General features: G+C 37.4%; 1 protein-coding gene across 1 annotated transcript; it reads left to right on the top strand.

Annotated features, from left to right (window-relative positions):
• The first annotated feature begins 18,311 nt into the window (after positions 1-18,311).
• LOC109154667 lies at positions 18,312-19,035 on the top strand. The gene is made up of 2 exons (XM_019302401.1): positions 18,312-18,618; positions 18,906-19,035. Exons 1-2 carry the CDS (start codon positions 18,416-18,418, stop codon positions 19,006-19,008), a joined length of 306 nt encoding a protein of 101 aa, XP_019157946.1. The 5' UTR covers positions 18,312-18,415; the 3' UTR covers positions 19,009-19,035.
• Positions 19,036-19,226: the final 191 nt, after the last annotated feature.

Here is a 19,226-nt window from a genome sequence, read left to right as displayed (position 1 = left end):
AACAAAGCATTCAGAGTATTGAACAAGAAATCAATGGTGGTAGAAGAATCAATTCATGTTACATTTGATGAAGCTCAGAAAAAGGAAACACAGAGCAACAAAAATGATCAGGAAAGTTGTCAAGTTGAAAAATCATTTAATGATACTGACATATCTTTTAAGAATCAAGTTGTACAGGGTATGGAAGAATTAGACATTGATTGCAATAGTCAAGGACACGTGGAAGTAAATGAAGATCCACACGTGGGAAACAAAAATTCTCAAGCAGAAGCACAAGTTGGAGAACAATCTGTTGAGCAAAATGTATCTACCTCCAACTTACCTACTGAGCAAGGAAACGTGGAAAACCCATGCAATCTACAACCTGACTTGAGATGGCTCAAAAATCACCCTCCAGAGCTAGTAATTGGAGATCCACGAGAAGGACTGAAAACAAGGTCCTCAACTATAGATACTTTATTTTCTTGTTTTCTTTCTCAGGTGGAGCCCACAAGCATTGAAGAAGCTCTAAGTGATCCAGACTGGATTAATGCAATGCAAGAAGAGCTTGATCAATTTAAAAGAAATGACGTATGGGAATTAGTTCCAAGACCTAAAAATTACAATGTAATTGGAACAAAATGGGTCTTCCGGAACAAAGCCAATGAAGAAGGAATTGTTGTTCGAAATAAAGCAAGATTAGTGGCAAAAGGATATTCACAAGAAGAAGGAATAGACTTCGATGAAACATTTGCACCCGTTGCAAGAATAGAAGCTATCAGAATATTTCTAGCTTATGCCGCGTACAAGAATTTCACTGTTTATCAAATGGATGTGAAAAGTGCATTTTTAAATGGCTTACTTGAAGAAGAAGTCTATGTTGAGCAACCACTCGGTTTCGAGGTAAAAGGTGATATTAATAAGGTCTACAGATTAAAGAAGGCGTTATATGGGTTAAAACAAGCACCGAGAGCTTGGTATGACACCCTATCAACGTTCTTAATTAAATGTGGTTTCACAAAAGGCCTTGTTGATAAAACCTTGTTTAGAATTCAAGAAAATGATCACATTTTATTGGTAAAAATTTATGTTGATGATGTTGGTCCCGATAGGGTGGTGAAAGTCTAGAGGGGGGGGGGGGGGGGTGAATAGACTTTCAAGCTTTTTCAAATCAAATAACTCTTTGGTAACTTCAACTCTAAGTAACAACTAAATAGAGCAAGTTTGTACTGCACATCGGAATAATAGTAAAGAGTTATGCCCAACTAGTAAATTAAGTGTGCAAGTATAAGTAAGATAGGTACAAATGATATGTAAAGTGACAGAGATATCTTGAATATATAAAGGAGATGGTGCACTCAATATATAATAACAATATTCAAGATTGTAAATAAATATCGTAACACGTCAACCATGTGATGAATGTTACATGCAACACGTCAAACTTGCTTAGAATAATTCAATATTTAAGCTCGAGAAGTTTGAGTCACATGCATACGTGAAAGCACACAAAACCCGGATGATTAAGATTAACTGTGAATAGTAAACGGGTTAGTCGGATGAGATAGATAGATATAGCAAATAATGTGAGTGCGGTATGTAAATGAGAGAGGCAATTTATAGTGGTTCGGAAGTGGCGTAATCTTCCTAGTCCACTTTTCTCCTTTCACGTCTAGGAGAAATTCACTATTTTCCACACACAGTTACAATAGTGAATAAGTGCTACACAGGCACTTCTTCCGGATGTCTTGCACACAGCTACACCCTGGTCCGAGTGTCTCGCACACAGCTACACTCAACTCCCGAGTATTTCGCACACAGCTATACTCAACGCCAACTAAGTGTCTTGCACACAGCTACACTTAGCAACTACGAGTGTTTTGCACACAGCTACACTCACTAGAGTATTTTGCACACAGCTATACTCTTTCTACAATTTACAAATACAAGGATTTGTATTTCTCTCTCCAACTAGATTTTAGACTATTCAGACTAAGTCTCTTAGAATATTTTGAGCACTAGCACTTTTGAATTTTGCACTTGTATTGCACTTCTATCTCGTTTTTCTCTATCTCTTCTCACGCTGCTCTGCTCACTTCTTCAAGTCTTCATGGCTTTTTATAGTCAATCAAATATATCCATTGGAGTGGGATAATTTGATATTTGAAATTTGAATCTTCATAGCCTGATATTGTTGACAGTAGTAGATCTTCAATTTTGATTTGATTTGTCAACTTGCCTGACAAAATAATTCTTTAGCACAACTTTGATTTTCTAGTTGTTTCTAAAAAATATTACTTTAATTGTCAATTTGAATATCCAACGAATCTTTGAAATAAATTCATCTGATAGAATTTATTTCTAGGATAAGTTTTTATATTCATGCCTTCATAAATATTTTTCCGTTCTGATCAAATGTCTTTCAGGCAATTTTGGAGTCTTGTGGCATATGGGTGGACTTGGAGTAAATTCATTCGAATTTATCCAATTTTTGATCATCTTGCTCTTTTGCCACATTGTGCTCCTTTGACTTGAACATCGTGCTCCTTGACTTTGAACATTGTGCTTCTTTCGATACATTGTGCTCTTCTGACAACATTGTGCTTCTTTCGATACATTGTGCTTCTTAGACAACATTGTGCTTCTTAGGTGGCATTGTGCTCTTTTAGATTTGGTCACATTGTGACCCTTTAGCACACATTGTGCTCTTTTAGACACATCGAGCTCCTTCAAAATCTGCCTTAAAAACATAGGTCCTTGGGGGGGAATCGATCTCAGGTGTGATCATTTAGAATAAGGACCTCTACCATTTCGCCGTTAGGCTCATCCAGTCATTCCTTGCAACGCCATTGCTTTATGCTTCTTTCACGGATGAATACTCGTAGGACCAAAATTAATTTCTCAAATTAATTTTGTTCTTCCTATGGTAGATTCCTTCTGATTTCAATATTCTTATTTATGATGCTTCTACTAAAGGCTTAAAAACTAAGGGGATCTAAAGATACATTTGGCTCATCAAAACTTACAAAAATATTCCTATCAATTTTCCCCCTTTTTGATGACGCCAAAACCTATACTCAGTCATTTGGCTTGTTTTTTAAAAACAATCATTTTTCAAAAGATTTTATTAACTTAGACATAGCCAAGATGAGTTTAACAAATGATTTTGACTCTAGGAAAGGTATTTTTAGCCACTATATTCCTATTTCGCATTTTTGGAATTTTAATGATAATGAATTTTTGCATTTTTCCAATTCATGCGATTTGATACACTCTAAGCTAAAAATATTACCTTTCAAGACAAATAGAATAAAATTAAGAAACAACTTAATGGCATCATAAACAGATAGTTCAAATCATTCCAAATTGTTTCATGGGTTCATGTACCCGTGGACCACAAAAATTGTACCAATCATACAAATCATCTAATCACTTTGTTTCTCTTTTCCTTGAGCACATTGTTAATATGGTTTTGAACATCAACGAAATTGTCACTAATGGCAAAGTTGTTGCTTACCTGCCCAACTGAATAGTAGTTGAAAGCTTCAGTGATGTTGCTCCCGGGCAGTATACCTTCCTCATACCATATGATGCACTCTTCTAGAATTTTTCCATCTTGTAGCTCGGCATCATTGACTTTGATGTAGTCCCTTAGAACCATAATCATCAAGGCTCTAGCATAGCTTTGAATTCTTCTGAAATTTTCACTTGAAACCCACATGTTTTGATCACTAGGACCACTTTTCTTCATTCCTTTTGGTAGATCATTCAAAGTCACCAAATTTGGCATTTCAACTCTACCATCTCTCGGTGTGGATTCCAAATAAAGAGCTGCACGGTTGTACCAATCTATTTGCTCAATGTTTCCTCCTGCACAAACAATATCACGAAAAGAACGGTTAGTGGTATTTGCACTGCTTGATCCTCCTGGACTGCCAGCTTCACCACCACCGAACCAATACTCCAATCCTCCTCTTCTTGGTGCATTTCTTCCAACAGATCTGCCTCCTCCACCTCTACTACTGCTTGTGCCAACATTTCTGCTAGCCATGGCAGTCATCATCATCTCAATCATGCTCTCCAAATGACTGAATCTCTCTTCCCCCTTTTTGGCGTAATCAAGAAGTGTATGAACTGATTCACGAAGAGATGAAATGGATTCGGAAATATTCTCATAAGAACCCCGAAGACAGCCCACTTTGGTGTTAACTGAGATGAGATCCGTGTGGACATCACTAATCTGCTTTTCATGTTGATGAACAACATTGAGAATACCTTGGCTTTGGCTCACGGCAATTGCTTCATTTGCCTTTCCAGAATTCTTGAGGATTTGGGAAAGTTAGATATAGAACTCATTGAGTTGCCCATTGACATTGTTATTCAAACTTCCAACTTGTCTTTCAAGTGCTTGGTGGGTATCAATCAAATGTTGTTGACTTCTCCGATTTTCATCAAAAGATGCTTCGAATTTTCCACCTTGAATATTGACAACTTGATCCACATGAGTGTAGATCCCTTGAAACATGCTCTCCATTCGGTCAACAAGGCTTAAGACAACATTCTCCAGATTTTTTAATTTCTCATTTGTAGGTGTGCCATCAAGTTCTTGCTCTTCTCGGGATGAGGGAAAACACCTTGCTCCTTCTTGAGCAAAATTGGCTTCAAGCATGTGAGATTGAGCTTGATTTTCCACTAGATTTCCTTCCCTTTCCGGAGTGTGTAGCACGTGAGTGTCACCGTGTGCACTTTCTGCATTAATAGATTGAATTTCCTCCGTATGTTGACTAGCTTGCATGGCATTTTGGTCTTGACTTATTTCAGTGAGATTTAACACACTCACATCATATAAGCCACTATCCATCAAATGTACACCATACGTGACATTTTCTTCAACATCCCTTGTCACAAATTCGGCCATATCAACTAAAAAATTTTCTTCAGTAGGCAAATCACTTTGAACAGTGCAGTCAACAGTAGCTTCGGCCAACTTGGCTTTCAATTTATTCACAAATGCTCCATTCACCGTTGACAGCAAGGTTGCATGGCAAACATCAAAATTGCCAATCCAATTTAATGAAAACAATTCTTCTTCATGCATACTTGGTCCCTTAGTCATCAACTCATCATAAGGACCAAGTCTCCATTTTCTCCAATTTAGGACTCTACGGTATTCATTCATTAATACAAAGTCTAAACCTTCAACTTGATGAATCTCCTCATTCAACATTGTTTCCAATTCGGCAATTTGGGAAAAAGGATTTAAGAGACTTTGGCTTGCATTTGGGTTAAGACATGTGGTAGGATTTTGGCTTGTGGTAGGGTTATGGCTTGAGGTAGGGTTATGGCTTGTGTTTGGATTTTGGCTTGATGTAGGGTTTTCATGGGATTGAGAGGGTAGACCAAGAATTTCTGCAACTGGTCTTTTTCTAGCTGGGATACCTCTCGGCTTCCTCTTTCTTTTGGAATTTAGATCACTAATCACTTCATGATCCTTAAACAAGATTCTATTACTCCCAAAAGGCTTCTTTGACCTCATAGTCAACCCTTTTTTTTTTTGATAATCTCACCAATGAGCAAACCGAACCCTAATATACGGTTGAACTTCCCATTCCTTATTTTTGCACCTTTCACAAAGTGTGCAATTCGGCTCAAGACAAGCTTACTCCAATCACCCCTAACAACATTCATGATAGCATGTACATAACCAATTCTTACGGGTGAAATATCTTCCATGCTATTTAATTTGCACAACACACATTTGTAGAGAATTTTAACAAGCATTTCATACTCCAACTTCAACTCAGATTTTTGACCGGAAAGATTTGGTTCGAGAGAGGCATTCTCATTCCGAATTTCTGTCCAAATTTCCGTATGATCATATAAATGAACATCTAAGTCCAACAGTGGTTGTTCTGGACTAGATATGGGCAGTCCAAAGGTTGTGTGTAACTTGGGTTCATCAATGGTGATGAGAGTTCCATTCACGGTGGACTCAATGGTCCATCCAACAACCTTGGCATTCATATAAAACTCTGCTACATCTTCATCATAAAATCCAGAATATGAGTAAGAACATAACCTCATTAGATTGCTTTGTTGAAGTGCATTGATGATTCTTTGTGCAAGATGAGAGTTCTCGGCTTCTTTGAGGAATCCTTGAGGGTCAAAACTTCCTCCGGCCTTGATTCCCACTGCTAGCTTTGTAAGGTTGAGTTGTGTGGTGTGTTCTTCATTCGGTTGTGAGCTTGTATCTCCAATGGTGGCCATAATGCGATTGATATTTTTAGGAGATTTGAGGGATTGAGAATTTTTGGAAGAAGAGGTTTGTATTTCGGCTATGGAAGATGAAAGGCTTTTGAAAATTTGAGTGTGATGGTGGCTTCTCCAACCGATTGGGTAGAAAAGAGGTGTCTTTACACAAATATCCTCACAATTAAATGTTGGCTTTTAATAAGTGAGGGGTATTTTTTATATTCCAATAGCTTCCAACCTTTGACTTAACTGATAGTTAGTTTAGGTTATATATTCTCCATCCAATTTGTCTGCTGATGTGGCGCCAAAAATTTAGATACTCGGACTGATTTTACCTGAAATAAAATTCAAAGAGCACTAAATCTGTTCGAAAATAATATGTATGAATCTACACGTTTTTATGTAGATGGAAGAAAGAGAAATCTATTCTTTCTAGACTATTTATTGTGCACAACTACCATAAAAAGGTGTTCTCATTTAAGACATTCTATCATCACACCATCTTATCACTCTTAAATGGTAAGATTTGGCATATCTAAATGATTTCTACTCGTATATATGTATATAGATATACGGTTAGAAAGATATATAAGCACTATGTGCTTTAACACCATTTAATAGATATAGGTGGACTTTAAAAAGATGTGACATTTTTTGCATGTGTGACACATAGGCACGAAAATTTAAATCAGATAAAGTGTCGAGATATCAGATGAAAAACTGAGCTTATAAGTAGAATAGAGTTTAGAAACTTAGCTCAATTCAATCATGCCCATTTCGTGTCTCAATTTCGAAAATCTTGATTCACACAGAGGCTTTGTGAGAATATCAGCTAATTGATTCTCGGTCGGGATATATTCGATTGATAATTCCTTCTTTTCAACATGATCCCGGATAAAATGATGTCTCACATCAATGTGTTTTGTTCTTGAATGTAACACGGGATTATGTGTTATGGCAATAGCACTTGTATTGTCACAAAATATATTGACATTTTCACAATTCACGCCATAATCTTTCAGCTGTTGTTTCATCCAAAGAATTTGCGCACAACAACTTCCAGCAGCTATATATTCAGCTTCGGCTGTACTTGTAGCTATGGAGTTTTGCTTTTTGCTGAACCAGGAAACCAACCTTCCCCCTAAGAACTGGCACGTTCCTGAGGTACTTTTGCGATCGATTTTACATCCTGCAAAATCTGCATCTGAGAAACCAGTTAGTGTAAAATTACCTTCTTTGGGATACCATTATCCCACATTGACTGTTCCTTTTAAGTATCGGATGATTTTCTTGGTAGCAAGAAGATGACTCTCTTTTGGCTTTGACTGGAACCTAGCACATACTCCCACTGAGTAAGATATATCTGGTCGACTTGCAGTGAGGTATAGTAATGATCCAATCATTCCTCGATATTTTGTTTCGTCAACATCCTTGCCTTCATCATCTTTATCTAATCGTAAAGATGTGCTCATCGGGATCTTGATTGAGGATTTTCCATCTTGACCAAATTTCCTTATCTGTTCTTTTGTGTACTTGGCCTGATTGATGAATATTCCTTCGCTGAGTTGCTTTACTTGTAGTCCAAGAAAGTAATTCAATTCTCCCATCATGCTCATCTCAAACTTATTCTGCATGAGCTTAGAAAATTTCTCACAAAGAATTTTATTAGTACTTCCAAAGATAATATCATCAACATAAATTTGTACCAATAAAATGTGATCATTTTCTTGAATTCTAAATAAGGTTTTATCAACAAGGCCTTTTGTGAAACCACAGTTAATTAGGAACGTTGATAGGGTGTCATACCAAGCTCTCGGTGCTTGTTTTAACCCATATAACGCCTTCTTTAATCTGTAGACCTTATTAATATCACCTTTTACCTCGAAACCGGGAGGTTGCTCAACGTAGACTTCCTCTTCAAGTAATCCGTTTAAAAATGCACTTTTCACGTCCATTTGATAGACAGTGAAATTCTTGTATGCGGCATAAGCTAGAAATATTCTGATGGCTTCTAGTCTTGCAACGGGTGCAAACGTTTCATCGAAATCTATGCCTTCTTCTTGTGAATATCCTTTTGCCACTAAACGTGCTTTATTTCTAATGACGCTTCCATCCTCATTAGCTTTATTCCGAAAGACCCATTTTGTTCCAATTACATTGTAATTTTAAGGTCTTGGAACTAATTCCCATACGTCATTTCTCTTAAACTGTTCAAGCTCTTCTTGCATTGCATTGATCCAATCTGGATCACTTAGTGCTTCTTCAATGCTTGTGGGCTCCACCTGAGAAAGAAAACAAGAGAATAAAGAATATATACTTGAGGACCTTGTTTTTACTCCTTCTCGTGGATCTCCAATCACTAGCTCTGGAGGGTGATTTTTGAGCCATCTCAAGTCGGGTTGTAGGTTGCATGGGCTTTCCACGTTTCCCTGTTCTGTAGGTAAATTGGAGGTAGACACATTTTGCTCATCAGATTGATCTCCAATTTGTGTATTGACTTGAGAGTTTTGATTTTCCACGTGTGCATCTTCATTGGCTTCCACGTGTCCTTCACTATTGCAATCAATGTCCAATTGCTCCATACCCTGTACAATTTGATCTTTAAAAGATATGTCAGCATCATTAAATGATTTTTCAACTTGACAAATCTCCTGATCATTTTTGTTGCTTTGGGTTTCCTTCATATGAGCTTCATCAAATGTGACATGAATTGATTCTTCTACCACCATTGATTTCTTGTTCAATACTCTGAAAGCTTTACTGGTAGATGAATATCCCAAAAATATTCCTTCATCTGCACGCTCATCAAAAGTCTTTAGATATGTTTTTCCATTATTAAGAATAAAACATTTGATACCAAAAGTATGGAAATAGTTGAGTTTAGGTTTTCTCCCTTTCCATAATTCGTACGGAGTCTTATTGTAAGACTTATGTATCAAGCTCCGATTTTGTGTGTAGCAAGCGGTGTTGATTGCTTCAGCCCAATATCTTTTAGGTAGCTCGGCTGACGTAATCATCACTCGTGCGGCTTCTTTTAGCGTTCTATTTCTTCTTTCAGCTACACCGTTTTGTTGAGGTGTACATGCGGAAGATAGTTGATGTAGAATTCCTTGGGAATTGCAGTAGGCTTCAATCACTTGATTCACGAACTCAGTTCCACGATCCGTTCGGATTTTTGCAATTTTCAAGTCTTTCTCATTTTGTAGTAGCTTCAGTAGCTCTGGCAACTTTTGCTCCACTTCATTTTTCTTTTTGAGAAATATTGTCCATGTGTACCTGGAAAAGTCATCAACAACAACTAGTGTATATTTCTTACCACTTAGACTTGCTGGGTCTACTGGACCAAATAGATCCATGTGTAGTAGACTTAGCGGTCTTGTTGTAGATTCTTGAGCTTTGGATTTGAAAGATGACTTGACTTGCTTTCCTCTTTGGCAAGCATCACATATTTGATCTTTCTTGTAGACAATGTCGGGTAGACCTTCAACTAATTTGTTTCTTGCTAGCTTGTTGATAGTCTTGAAGTTTAGATGATTCAACTTCTTGTGCCATTCCCAACTTGTTGCGTGTGAGTTGTTTGCTAGTAGACACACTGATTCTTTTGTTGTGTTCCAATCCACAACGTACATATTTTTCTTGTCTTACTGTGCTTTCTTGACCTTTTACAAATTTTACTACTTGAACTTTATTACTTAAAGTAGTAGTAGAATTGGTCAATTTCTCGGAGGCTTGAGAACACGATGGATCATAACCAAGTCCGGTTTTATCACTTGAGGGTTTTTGCATATTTACCATTTTGTCCATTATTTTGGATGAATGCGTAAATGTTGCTATAACCTCTCTGAGGTTGTGTTCTCTCACTTCCCTTGATTTACACTCTTCTTGAAGACAAATAATTTTATCTTTCAAGTCTTTCACTTCAAGTAGAGCATTTTGCAATTTTTCATTTAATTGATCTTTTTCAAGAATCAGATGATTATTGCGCTCTTTGAGTTGAGAGTGAGTGTCCATTACGGTTTGACATTCTTCCATTAAGTGAAAGAAGGACTCTCTAGAAAATGAAGAGTTAACAGAGTCATAAGATTTAGATGTTACCTCATTTTCTTCATGTCCATTAGCCATAAGACACATGTCCTCGTGTGGTGTGTTGTTGGAGATGCTCATGCAAAACATTGCATTGTCTTCCTTTGAGGTGTCACTTTCATCACTTGAAGATTCTTCTGACTCACTTATTTCAAGTGGGTCACTAATGAGTGCTTTTCTTCTTTCTTTTACTCTTTTATCTTTGGGCTTGAATTCTTCCTGTTGAGGGTTAGTAACATTTGTGTACTGACTTTTACTCACCTTGGGATATGGACAACTTGCTGCAAAGTGTCCCGGTTTTCTACAGTTGTAACACAAATTTGAATCTTCCTCAATAATTTCTTTCTTCGAATTCTTCGTTGTATTCCACGATTTCCCTTGTGGATTTTTCTTGTAGTTGCTTCTCTTCATGAATTTCCTGAATTTCTTGACAAAGAGAGCAAATTGATCATTAGGCAATAATTCAACATTTTGTACTGACCTTGAGGTTGATGGTTGCTCGGCTATAAGCGCGTTGTTCTTTTCTTCATGTTCTTCCTCTAATCTTGATTTCATCTCAAATTCATAAGCTTTTAGATCACTAAAGAGCTTATCGGTTGATAGGGTTTTTAGATCCCTATGATCTCTCATGGCTGTGACCTTCATGTCCCATGTAGATGGTAGACCACGTAGAATTTTGAGTGAGATTTCTTTTTGATTAATATCTTTTCCAAGATCATTAATCTCTCCTAAGATTTTGGCAAATCTTGTTTCCATGTCGGTAATATTCTCGCCGGTTAGCATTTTGAAATCCTCGAATTTCTTTAATGCTATAGTGAGTTTATTATCCTTTTCTTGTTCGTCTCCTTCACCAATTTGAATGAGCGTTTCCCATACTTCCTTCGCGGATTGACACTTTCGAACTTTTGGAAATATCGTGTCATCGATAGATTTAAACAAAATATCCTTGGCAATATTGTCCAAGTTATTTCTTGTTCTATCTTCACGAGACCATTCCACTTTTGGTTTTGGAATGTACTGTGGAGTGTCACTTGTTTGTACGGATGAAGTGTTGACTTGTAAAATCTTAATAGGACCACTTGTAACTACTTCCCACATTTCATCGTGTAATGCGGATAAATGTACCTGCATGCGAATTTTCCAATCGTCAAATTTTTCTAAGGAAAATAATAAATTTTGGGCAAGAGCATTATCTCTTTTCATCATCTTGATTTTTCGAGATCTGTCTAGCAGTCAAAATTGACTCAAATAGACAACCGCTCTGATACCAATTGTTGGTCCCGATAGGGTGGTGAAAGTCTAGAGGGGGGGGGGGGGGGTGAATAGACTTTCAAGCTTTTTCAAATCAAATAACTCTTTGGTAACTTCAACTCTAAGTAACAAGTAAATAGAGCAAGTTTGTACTGCACAGCGGAATAATAGTAAAGAGTTATGCCCAACTAGTAAATTAAGTGTGCAAGTATAAGTAAAATAGGTAGAAATGATATGTAAAGTGACAGAGATATCTTGAATATATAAAGGAGATGGTGCACTCAATATATAATAACAATATTCAAGATTGTAAATAAATATCGTAACACGTCGACCGTGTGATGAATGTTACATGCAACACGTCAAACTTGCTTAGAATAATTCAATATTTAAGCTCGAGAAGTTTGAGTCACATGCATACGTGAAAGCACACTAAACCCGGATGATTAAGATTAACTGTGAATAGTAAACGGGTTAGTCGGATGAGATAGATAGATATAGCAAATAATGTAAGTGCGGTATGTAAATGAGAGAGGCAATTTATAGTGGTTCGGAAGTGGCGTAATATTCCTAGTCCACTTTTCTCCTTTCACGTCTAGGAGAAATTCACTATTTTCCACACACAGTTACAATAGTGAATAAGTGCTACACAAGCACTTCTTCCGGATGTCTTGCACACAGCTACACCCTGCTCCGAGTGTCTCGCACACAGCTACACTCAACTCCTGAGTATTTCGCACACAGCTATACTCAACGCCAACTAAGTGTCTTGCACACAGCTACACATAGCAACTACGAGTGTTTTGCACACAGCTACACTCACTAGAGTATTTTGCACACAGCTATACTCTTTCTACAATTTACAAATACAAGGATTTGTATTTCTCTCTCCAACTAGATTTTAGACTATTCAGACTAAGTCTCTTAGAATATTTTGAGCACTAGCACTTTTGAATTTTGCACTTGTATTGCACTTCTATCTCGTTTTTCTCTATCTCTTCTCACGCTGCTCTGCTCACTTCTTCAAGTCTTCATGGCTTTTTATAGTCAATCAAATATATCCGTTGGAGTGGGATAATTTGATATTTGAAATTTGAATCTTCATAGCCTGATATTGTTGACAGTAGTAGATCTTCAATTTTGATTTGATTTGTCAACTTGCCTGACAAAATAATTCTTTAGCACAACTTTGATTTTCTAGTTGTTTCTAAAAAATATTACTTTAATTGTCAATTTGAATATCCAACGAATCTTTGAAATAAATTCATCTGATAGAATTTATTTCTAGGATAAGTTTTTATATTCATGCCTTCATAAATATTTTTCCGTTCTGATCAAATGTCTTTCAGGCAATTTTGGAGTCTTGTGGCATGTGGGTGGACTTGGAGTAAATTCATTCGAATTTATCCAATTTTTGATCATCTTGCTCTTTTGCCACATTGTGCTCCTTTGACTTGAACATCGTGCTCCTTGACTTTGAACATTGTGCTTCTTTCGATATATTGTGCTCTTCTGACAACATTGTGCTTCTTAGGTGGCATTGTGCTCTTCTGACAGCATTGTGCTTTTTAGACAACATTGTGCTCCTTAGCAGCATTGTGCTCTTTTAGATTTGGTCACATTGTGCTCCTTCGGACACATTGTGCTCCTTTAGCACACATTGTGCTCTTTTAGCACACATCGAGCTCCTTCAAAATCTGCCTTAAAAAACATAGGTCCTTAGGGGGGAATCAATCTCGGGTGTGATCGTTTAGAATAAGGACCTTTACCATTTCGCCGTTAGACTTATCCGATCATTCCTTGCAACGCCATTACTTTATGCTTCTTTCACGGATGAATACTCGTCGGACCAAAATTAATTTCTCAAATTAATTTTGTTCTTCCTATGGTAGATTCCTTCTGATTTCAATATTCTGATTTATGATGCTTGTACTAAAGGCTTAAAAACTAAGGGGATCTAAAGATACATTTGGCTCATCAAAACTTACAAAAATATTCCTATCAAATGATATTATTTTTGGTAGTACTAATAAAACTTTATGTGAGAAATTTTCCAAGCTAATGCAGAATAAGTTTGAGATGAGCATGATGGGAGAGTTGAATTACTTTATTGGCTTACAAGTAAAGCAACTCAACGAAGGAATATTCATCAATCAGGCCAAATACACAAAAGATCTTATAAAGAAATTCGGTCAAGATGGAAAATCTTCAATCAAGATCCAGATGAGCACATCTTTAAGATTAGATAAAGATGATGAAGGCAAGGATGTTGACGAAACAAAATATCGAGGAATGATTGGATCATTACTATACCTCACTGCAAGCCAACCAGGCATATCTTACTCAGTGGGAGTATGTGCTAGGTTTCAATCAAAGCCAAAAGAAAGTCATCTTCTTGCTACCAAGAAAATCATTCGATACCTAAAAGGAACAGTCAATGTGGGATTATGGTATCCCAAAGAAGGTAATTTTACACTAACTGGTTTTTTAGATGCAGATTTTGCAGGGTGTAAAATCGATCGAAAAAGTACCTCAGGGACATGCCGGTTCTTAGGGGGAAGATTGGTATCTTGGTTTAGCATAAAGCAAAACTCCATAGCTATAAGCACCGCTGAAGCTGACTATATAGCAGCTGGGAGTTGTTGTGCAATAATTCTTTGGATGAAGCAGCGATTAAAAGATTATGGTGTAAATTGCGAAGATGTTAGCATATTTTGTGATAATACAAGTGCTATCGCAATCACTCAAAATCCCGTGCTACATTCAAGAACTAAGCACATTGACGTAAGACATCATTTTATCCGTGATCACATCGAAAAGAAGAATCTGAGAATAGAATATATTCCAACGGAAAATCAAACAGCTGATATTTTCACAAAGCCCTTGTGTGAATCAAGGTTTGCAAAATTGAGACACGAAATGGGCATGATCGAATTGAGCTAAGTCACTAAATCTCATTTAACTATAAGCTCATTTTTTTTTCTTATATGCATTATTTTTTTTTCTCGGTCACATTTTTTTTTCTGCCTATGTGTCCAACATGCACCAAAATGTCACCTCTAGGATAATTTGCATTAAATACTTTGTTTTGTCTTTATTTTCTTTGCATAAATACCTCTCTCTTTAACCGTGTATATATATATATATATAAATATTTGCAAGATTTTCTTACATACAATATCTACCTTATTTATGTGTGACAAAATAGTGTGATGATTGCCTATTAGCTTAAATAAGAGCATCTAGTTATGGTAGTTGATAGCATTTACTTCATCACATTTATTTAGTTGTCCATCTATTTATTTTTTGGCCACCATCACTTCTATTACTTTTATTATTTTTATTATCTTTATTATTATTTTTGTTATTGGAATAGACTTAGTACTATTTGTTTATGTGGCAGGTCAAAAATGATTCTATACTTCTAAATTTGGCGCCACAAAGCAGACAAATCGAATGGAGAATATAAAACCTAGACTGACAATTAGTATGTCAACCAGTGGAATTCCAAAAACACCCTTCAACACTTAGAAGCCCTACACTATAAGTGAAGGACCTCTTCGTAAAAACACCCCTTCCACTCAAACCGGTCAAAAGGTCAATGGTCATCATCTTCTCCACTTTACAACCCTTCCAAACTTTTCGAAACTCTTCATCTTCCATAGCCGAACACTACCAAAACTCTTACATCTCTCAATCCTCATCAATCCTCAACTACACAATGGAAACAATCGGCCAATCAAGCTCACAAGTCCATGAAGAACAACCCGTGCAAATGAATCTCACCAGACTGGCCACCAATGTCAAAGCCGGAGGAAGCTTCGACCCTACTGGATTTCTCAAAACTGCCAAAAATTCGGAGCTTGCTCAAAGGATCATCCATGCAATCCAAAACAGTGGTCTAATGAGGTTATGTTCCTATTCCTACTCTGGATATTATTGTGAGGATGTAGCCGACTTCTATGTCAATGCCAAGGTGAACGGTTGGACCATTGAGTCCACTGTTAATGGAACTCCTATCTCCATTGGAGAAAATGAGTTATTTTCAACATTTGGACTGCCTATATCTACACCGGAACAACCATTGTTAAATTTAGACATGCATGTATATGACCGAACTGAGGTCTGGATAGAGATTAGGAATGAGATGTCACATGTTCAGCCTAATCTATCTGGAGATAAAACTGATTTGAAGCCAGAATATGAAATGTTGATCAATGTGATATACAAATGTATTCTGTGCAAAATAAATAGTATGCAGGATATATCTCCGAAAAGAATTGTTTTTTTTCATGCTATTATGACTGGTGTTAAGGCAGATTGGAGTAAGTTAGTGTTGAGCAGAATATGCCATTTTGTTAAGGGAGCAAAAATCAAGAATGGGAGGTTTAGCCATGTGCTAGGATTTGGTTTGTTAATTGGTGAAATCTTAAGACACAAAGGGTTGATCATGAGAGCAAGGAAGCCTTTTGGAAATAATAGGGTTCTTTACAAAGATTTTGAAGTGATAAATGAGTCTAACAAGAGGAAAAGAACCACCCGAGCACTACCCGCCCGAAAAAGATTGGTAGAAGATATCCTCAATGAAAATCCTCCACCCGAACCCCAATCCAATGACCCTCCCAGTCACACTCATACTTCCAGTCACAATCCCAATCCAAGCAACACTCATACATCTCGCCACAATGACCAAAACCTAAGCCAAAATCACACCACAAGTCTCAATCAAAACTCCAACCAAAATAATGACCCAAATAACCCAACCTCTCGGGTAGAAGCCATGAAGGAAGTTCAATGTGAGATTATATGTCAATTTGATGGGTTAGACTCAGTTTTGGTGAGTGAGTACCAAAGAATACTGAATTGGAGAGGTGGGAGAGTTGGTACATATCAAGAGTTAATGTTACGTGGACCTAGCATGGTGAATGAAGAACTATTTGCTCTAAATTGGACTGACTGTCATGTTATTTCTCAAGCCACAAGGATTTCTGTTATCAATGCTGCCTTTCTAGCCAAATTGAAAGCAAAAATGGTCGAACAAGTTCAAGCTCATGAAGTCCAAGGAAATCTGCCAACTGGAAATGATTTTTTAGATGATGATGAAATTGATCGAGTAATGGAGATGTCTTGACACATCACAGATCCGGAAATGGAAAGTGGTTCTCAAACTAAATTCTTTGGTCAGTTTACTGATCAAGGAAATGATTTTGTGAATCCAAATTATCTTGATATTGATCTATATGATGTGAGTGTTTTAAATCATACTGAGGTGAGCCATGCACATATTGAATCTCAAGCCATGCAAGGCAGTCAACACACTGAAGAAGGACATTCTCAACATTTTGAGAGTGGTCAAAATGATACATTTGTACTTGAGCAGTTTACCCCAGAAAGAGCAAGGCAGGAACAAGAACAATCTCGATTGGCTGGTGACAACTTAGCTCAAGGAAAAGCAAGCACTCAACACACTGTCCAAGAAGTCAATCATGAAGCTACTGTCTCGGATGAAAGCCTAAAGAAGCTGGAAATTGTCATTCTCGGCTTAGTGGACAAGATGGAAGGTTTGATCCAAGGAATCTACACTCATGTTGATCATGTTATCCACACTCACACGGGAAAGCTTGAAGAATCATTTGTTGACAATCAAAAGAGTCAACAAAATTTGATTGATACACATCAATCCTTGGAGAAGCAGATTGGTGGTTTGAATGCCAATGTAAAAGGAGTCCTCAATGAATTCTTTCTTCAACTTTCTCAAACCCTCAATAATGATAGACAAGCCAATCAGGTGGTCTCCGTAAATCAAAGTCAAAGGATTCTTAAAGTGGTTCATCAACAAGAAGATCGAATAAGGGATGTTCACACAGATCTTGATTCTATCAACACCAAAGTTGGATGTCTTCGTGGTTCCTATGACATCATTTCACAATCTGTTTCTTCCCTTAGAGAATCAGTGCATATGTTGGTTGATTACGCCAAAAAGGGGGAAGAGAGATTCAGTCATTTGGAAGCAATGTTGGAGACAATCATGACTGCCCTGGCTACCAAAACTGTTAGTGCATCTAGCAGTAGAGGAGGAGGCAGAATTGGAAGAGGCAATGTTGCACGAAGAGGAGGTCTTGAATACTGGTTTGGTGGTGGTGATGCAAGCAGTCCAGGTGGATCTAGCAGTGCCAATATCACTAATAGATCTTTTCGTGACATTGTGTGTGCAGGTGGAAACCAAGACCAGATTAACTGTACAACAAAGCAGCCCTATATTTGGAATCCACACCAAGAGATGGCAGAGTTGAAATGCCACAATTGGTAAATCTCAATGATCTACCAAAAGGGATGAAAAGAAGTGGTCCAAGTGACCAAAATATGTGGGTTTCAAAGGAGAATTTTCGAAGAATCAAAAGCTATGCGAGATCTCTAATGATCATCACTAGTACAAAAAATATCAATAAAATCTAATAATTCGCGTCCAAAGTTTGAACTTTGGACGCCGAATGTGTAGTGCGGTGGCAATTTTGTAATTAAATTGCCACTCTATTCTTTTTTCTTTTTTTTTTTTTAAATTAGTCGCGTCCAAAGTTGCACACTTTGAACGCGAATAATTAAATGCTGGCAAAATTCGCGTCCACAGTTTCGAACTTTGGACGCGAATAATAAAACGCCTCTTTAATTCGCGTCCAAAGTTGAGAACTTTGGACGCGAATAATCATTCTAATCCCCTCCCTTCCCCATAATCGATCAGTTCTTCATACTCCAACCCTAACCCGCAGCTCAGCCGCCCAATCCGTTCTCCATCTCCATCTCCCACTCCGTTTAATAGAACCACTCTTTGTCTCTCTCTCTCTGTCTCTCGATGTATACAGGGTCGCTGCATGAATTGTATGTGTTTTGTTTGATTGATAGATTTGTAGTGGATTACGCCGTATGTGTTTACGCAAGAATGGCGAAGCCTCGAAAGGGAAAGAGCGAAGAGCAAAAGGGAGAGAACACCGAAGCTGTAATTCGCCATCAGAAGCTCTGCCTTTCAATCGACATGGAGAAGCGTCGAATTTACGGGTCTGTATGTTTTGTTTTTGTTTTTATCCTTTTTTTTTCGATTAATTTCTCTAGAAAGGTCGGGGAGGTTTTGTTGTACTTTTGTTCCCATTTCGGTTAATTCGACTTCAGAAGGGTTTTAAATCTCTGCTTAAATCACTTTGGAATGTATTGTTAGAGACTGTGTGCAGATTAGGTTTTAGAATTCGAGTTTTTGGAAAACTGATGCAGCGGGGTCGGTTTACTTATCTACTCTCGATAGGGAGTTGGTTCCAAATTTGCTGATCATGTGTAGTAAATCTTCTAAGCTGGAGAGCGAACAGCAGGAAGTGCCTCTGGAGAATGGGGTTAAATCTTCAATTGAAGAAAAACAAGAAGAACCAGGGACTCTGGAGCAGGGCCGGATTTTAGGCTGTGCAAGCTGGGCTACCGCACAGGGCCCCCAATTTTAGAGGGGCCCCAAATTTTATAGGTCCAATATTTAATTTTTACCTAGCTAGTTTAGAAATAAAAATTAAGAGTTTTCAATTAAACTTAAAAGGTTCTATGAAGAGATGGTAAAAATGTATATTTATTGTATTTTAACTTGGAGGTCAAAGGTTCGAAACTTGCATGTATTGATTTTAAAA

The sequence above is a fragment of the Ipomoea nil genome, unplaced genomic scaffold (genome assembly GCF_001879475.1).
Source record: "Ipomoea nil cultivar Tokyo-kokei standard unplaced genomic scaffold, Asagao_1.1 scaffold2653, whole genome shotgun sequence".
NCBI lineage: Eukaryota > Viridiplantae > Streptophyta > Magnoliopsida > Solanales > Convolvulaceae > Ipomoea > Ipomoea nil.
Note: the sequence above shows the minus strand (reverse complement) of the source record. Positions and strands in the feature narration are given on the sequence as shown.

Coding starts and splice junctions, on each gene's coding strand:
- LOC109154667 (XM_019302401.1), top strand. CDS start 18,416: ATGTATACAGGGTCGCTGCATGAATTGTATGTGTTTTGTTTGATTGAT. Junction 18,619..18,905: donor GAGAAGCGTCGAATTTACGG/GTCTGTATGTTT, acceptor AAATCTTCTAAG/CTGGAGAGCGAACAGCAGGA.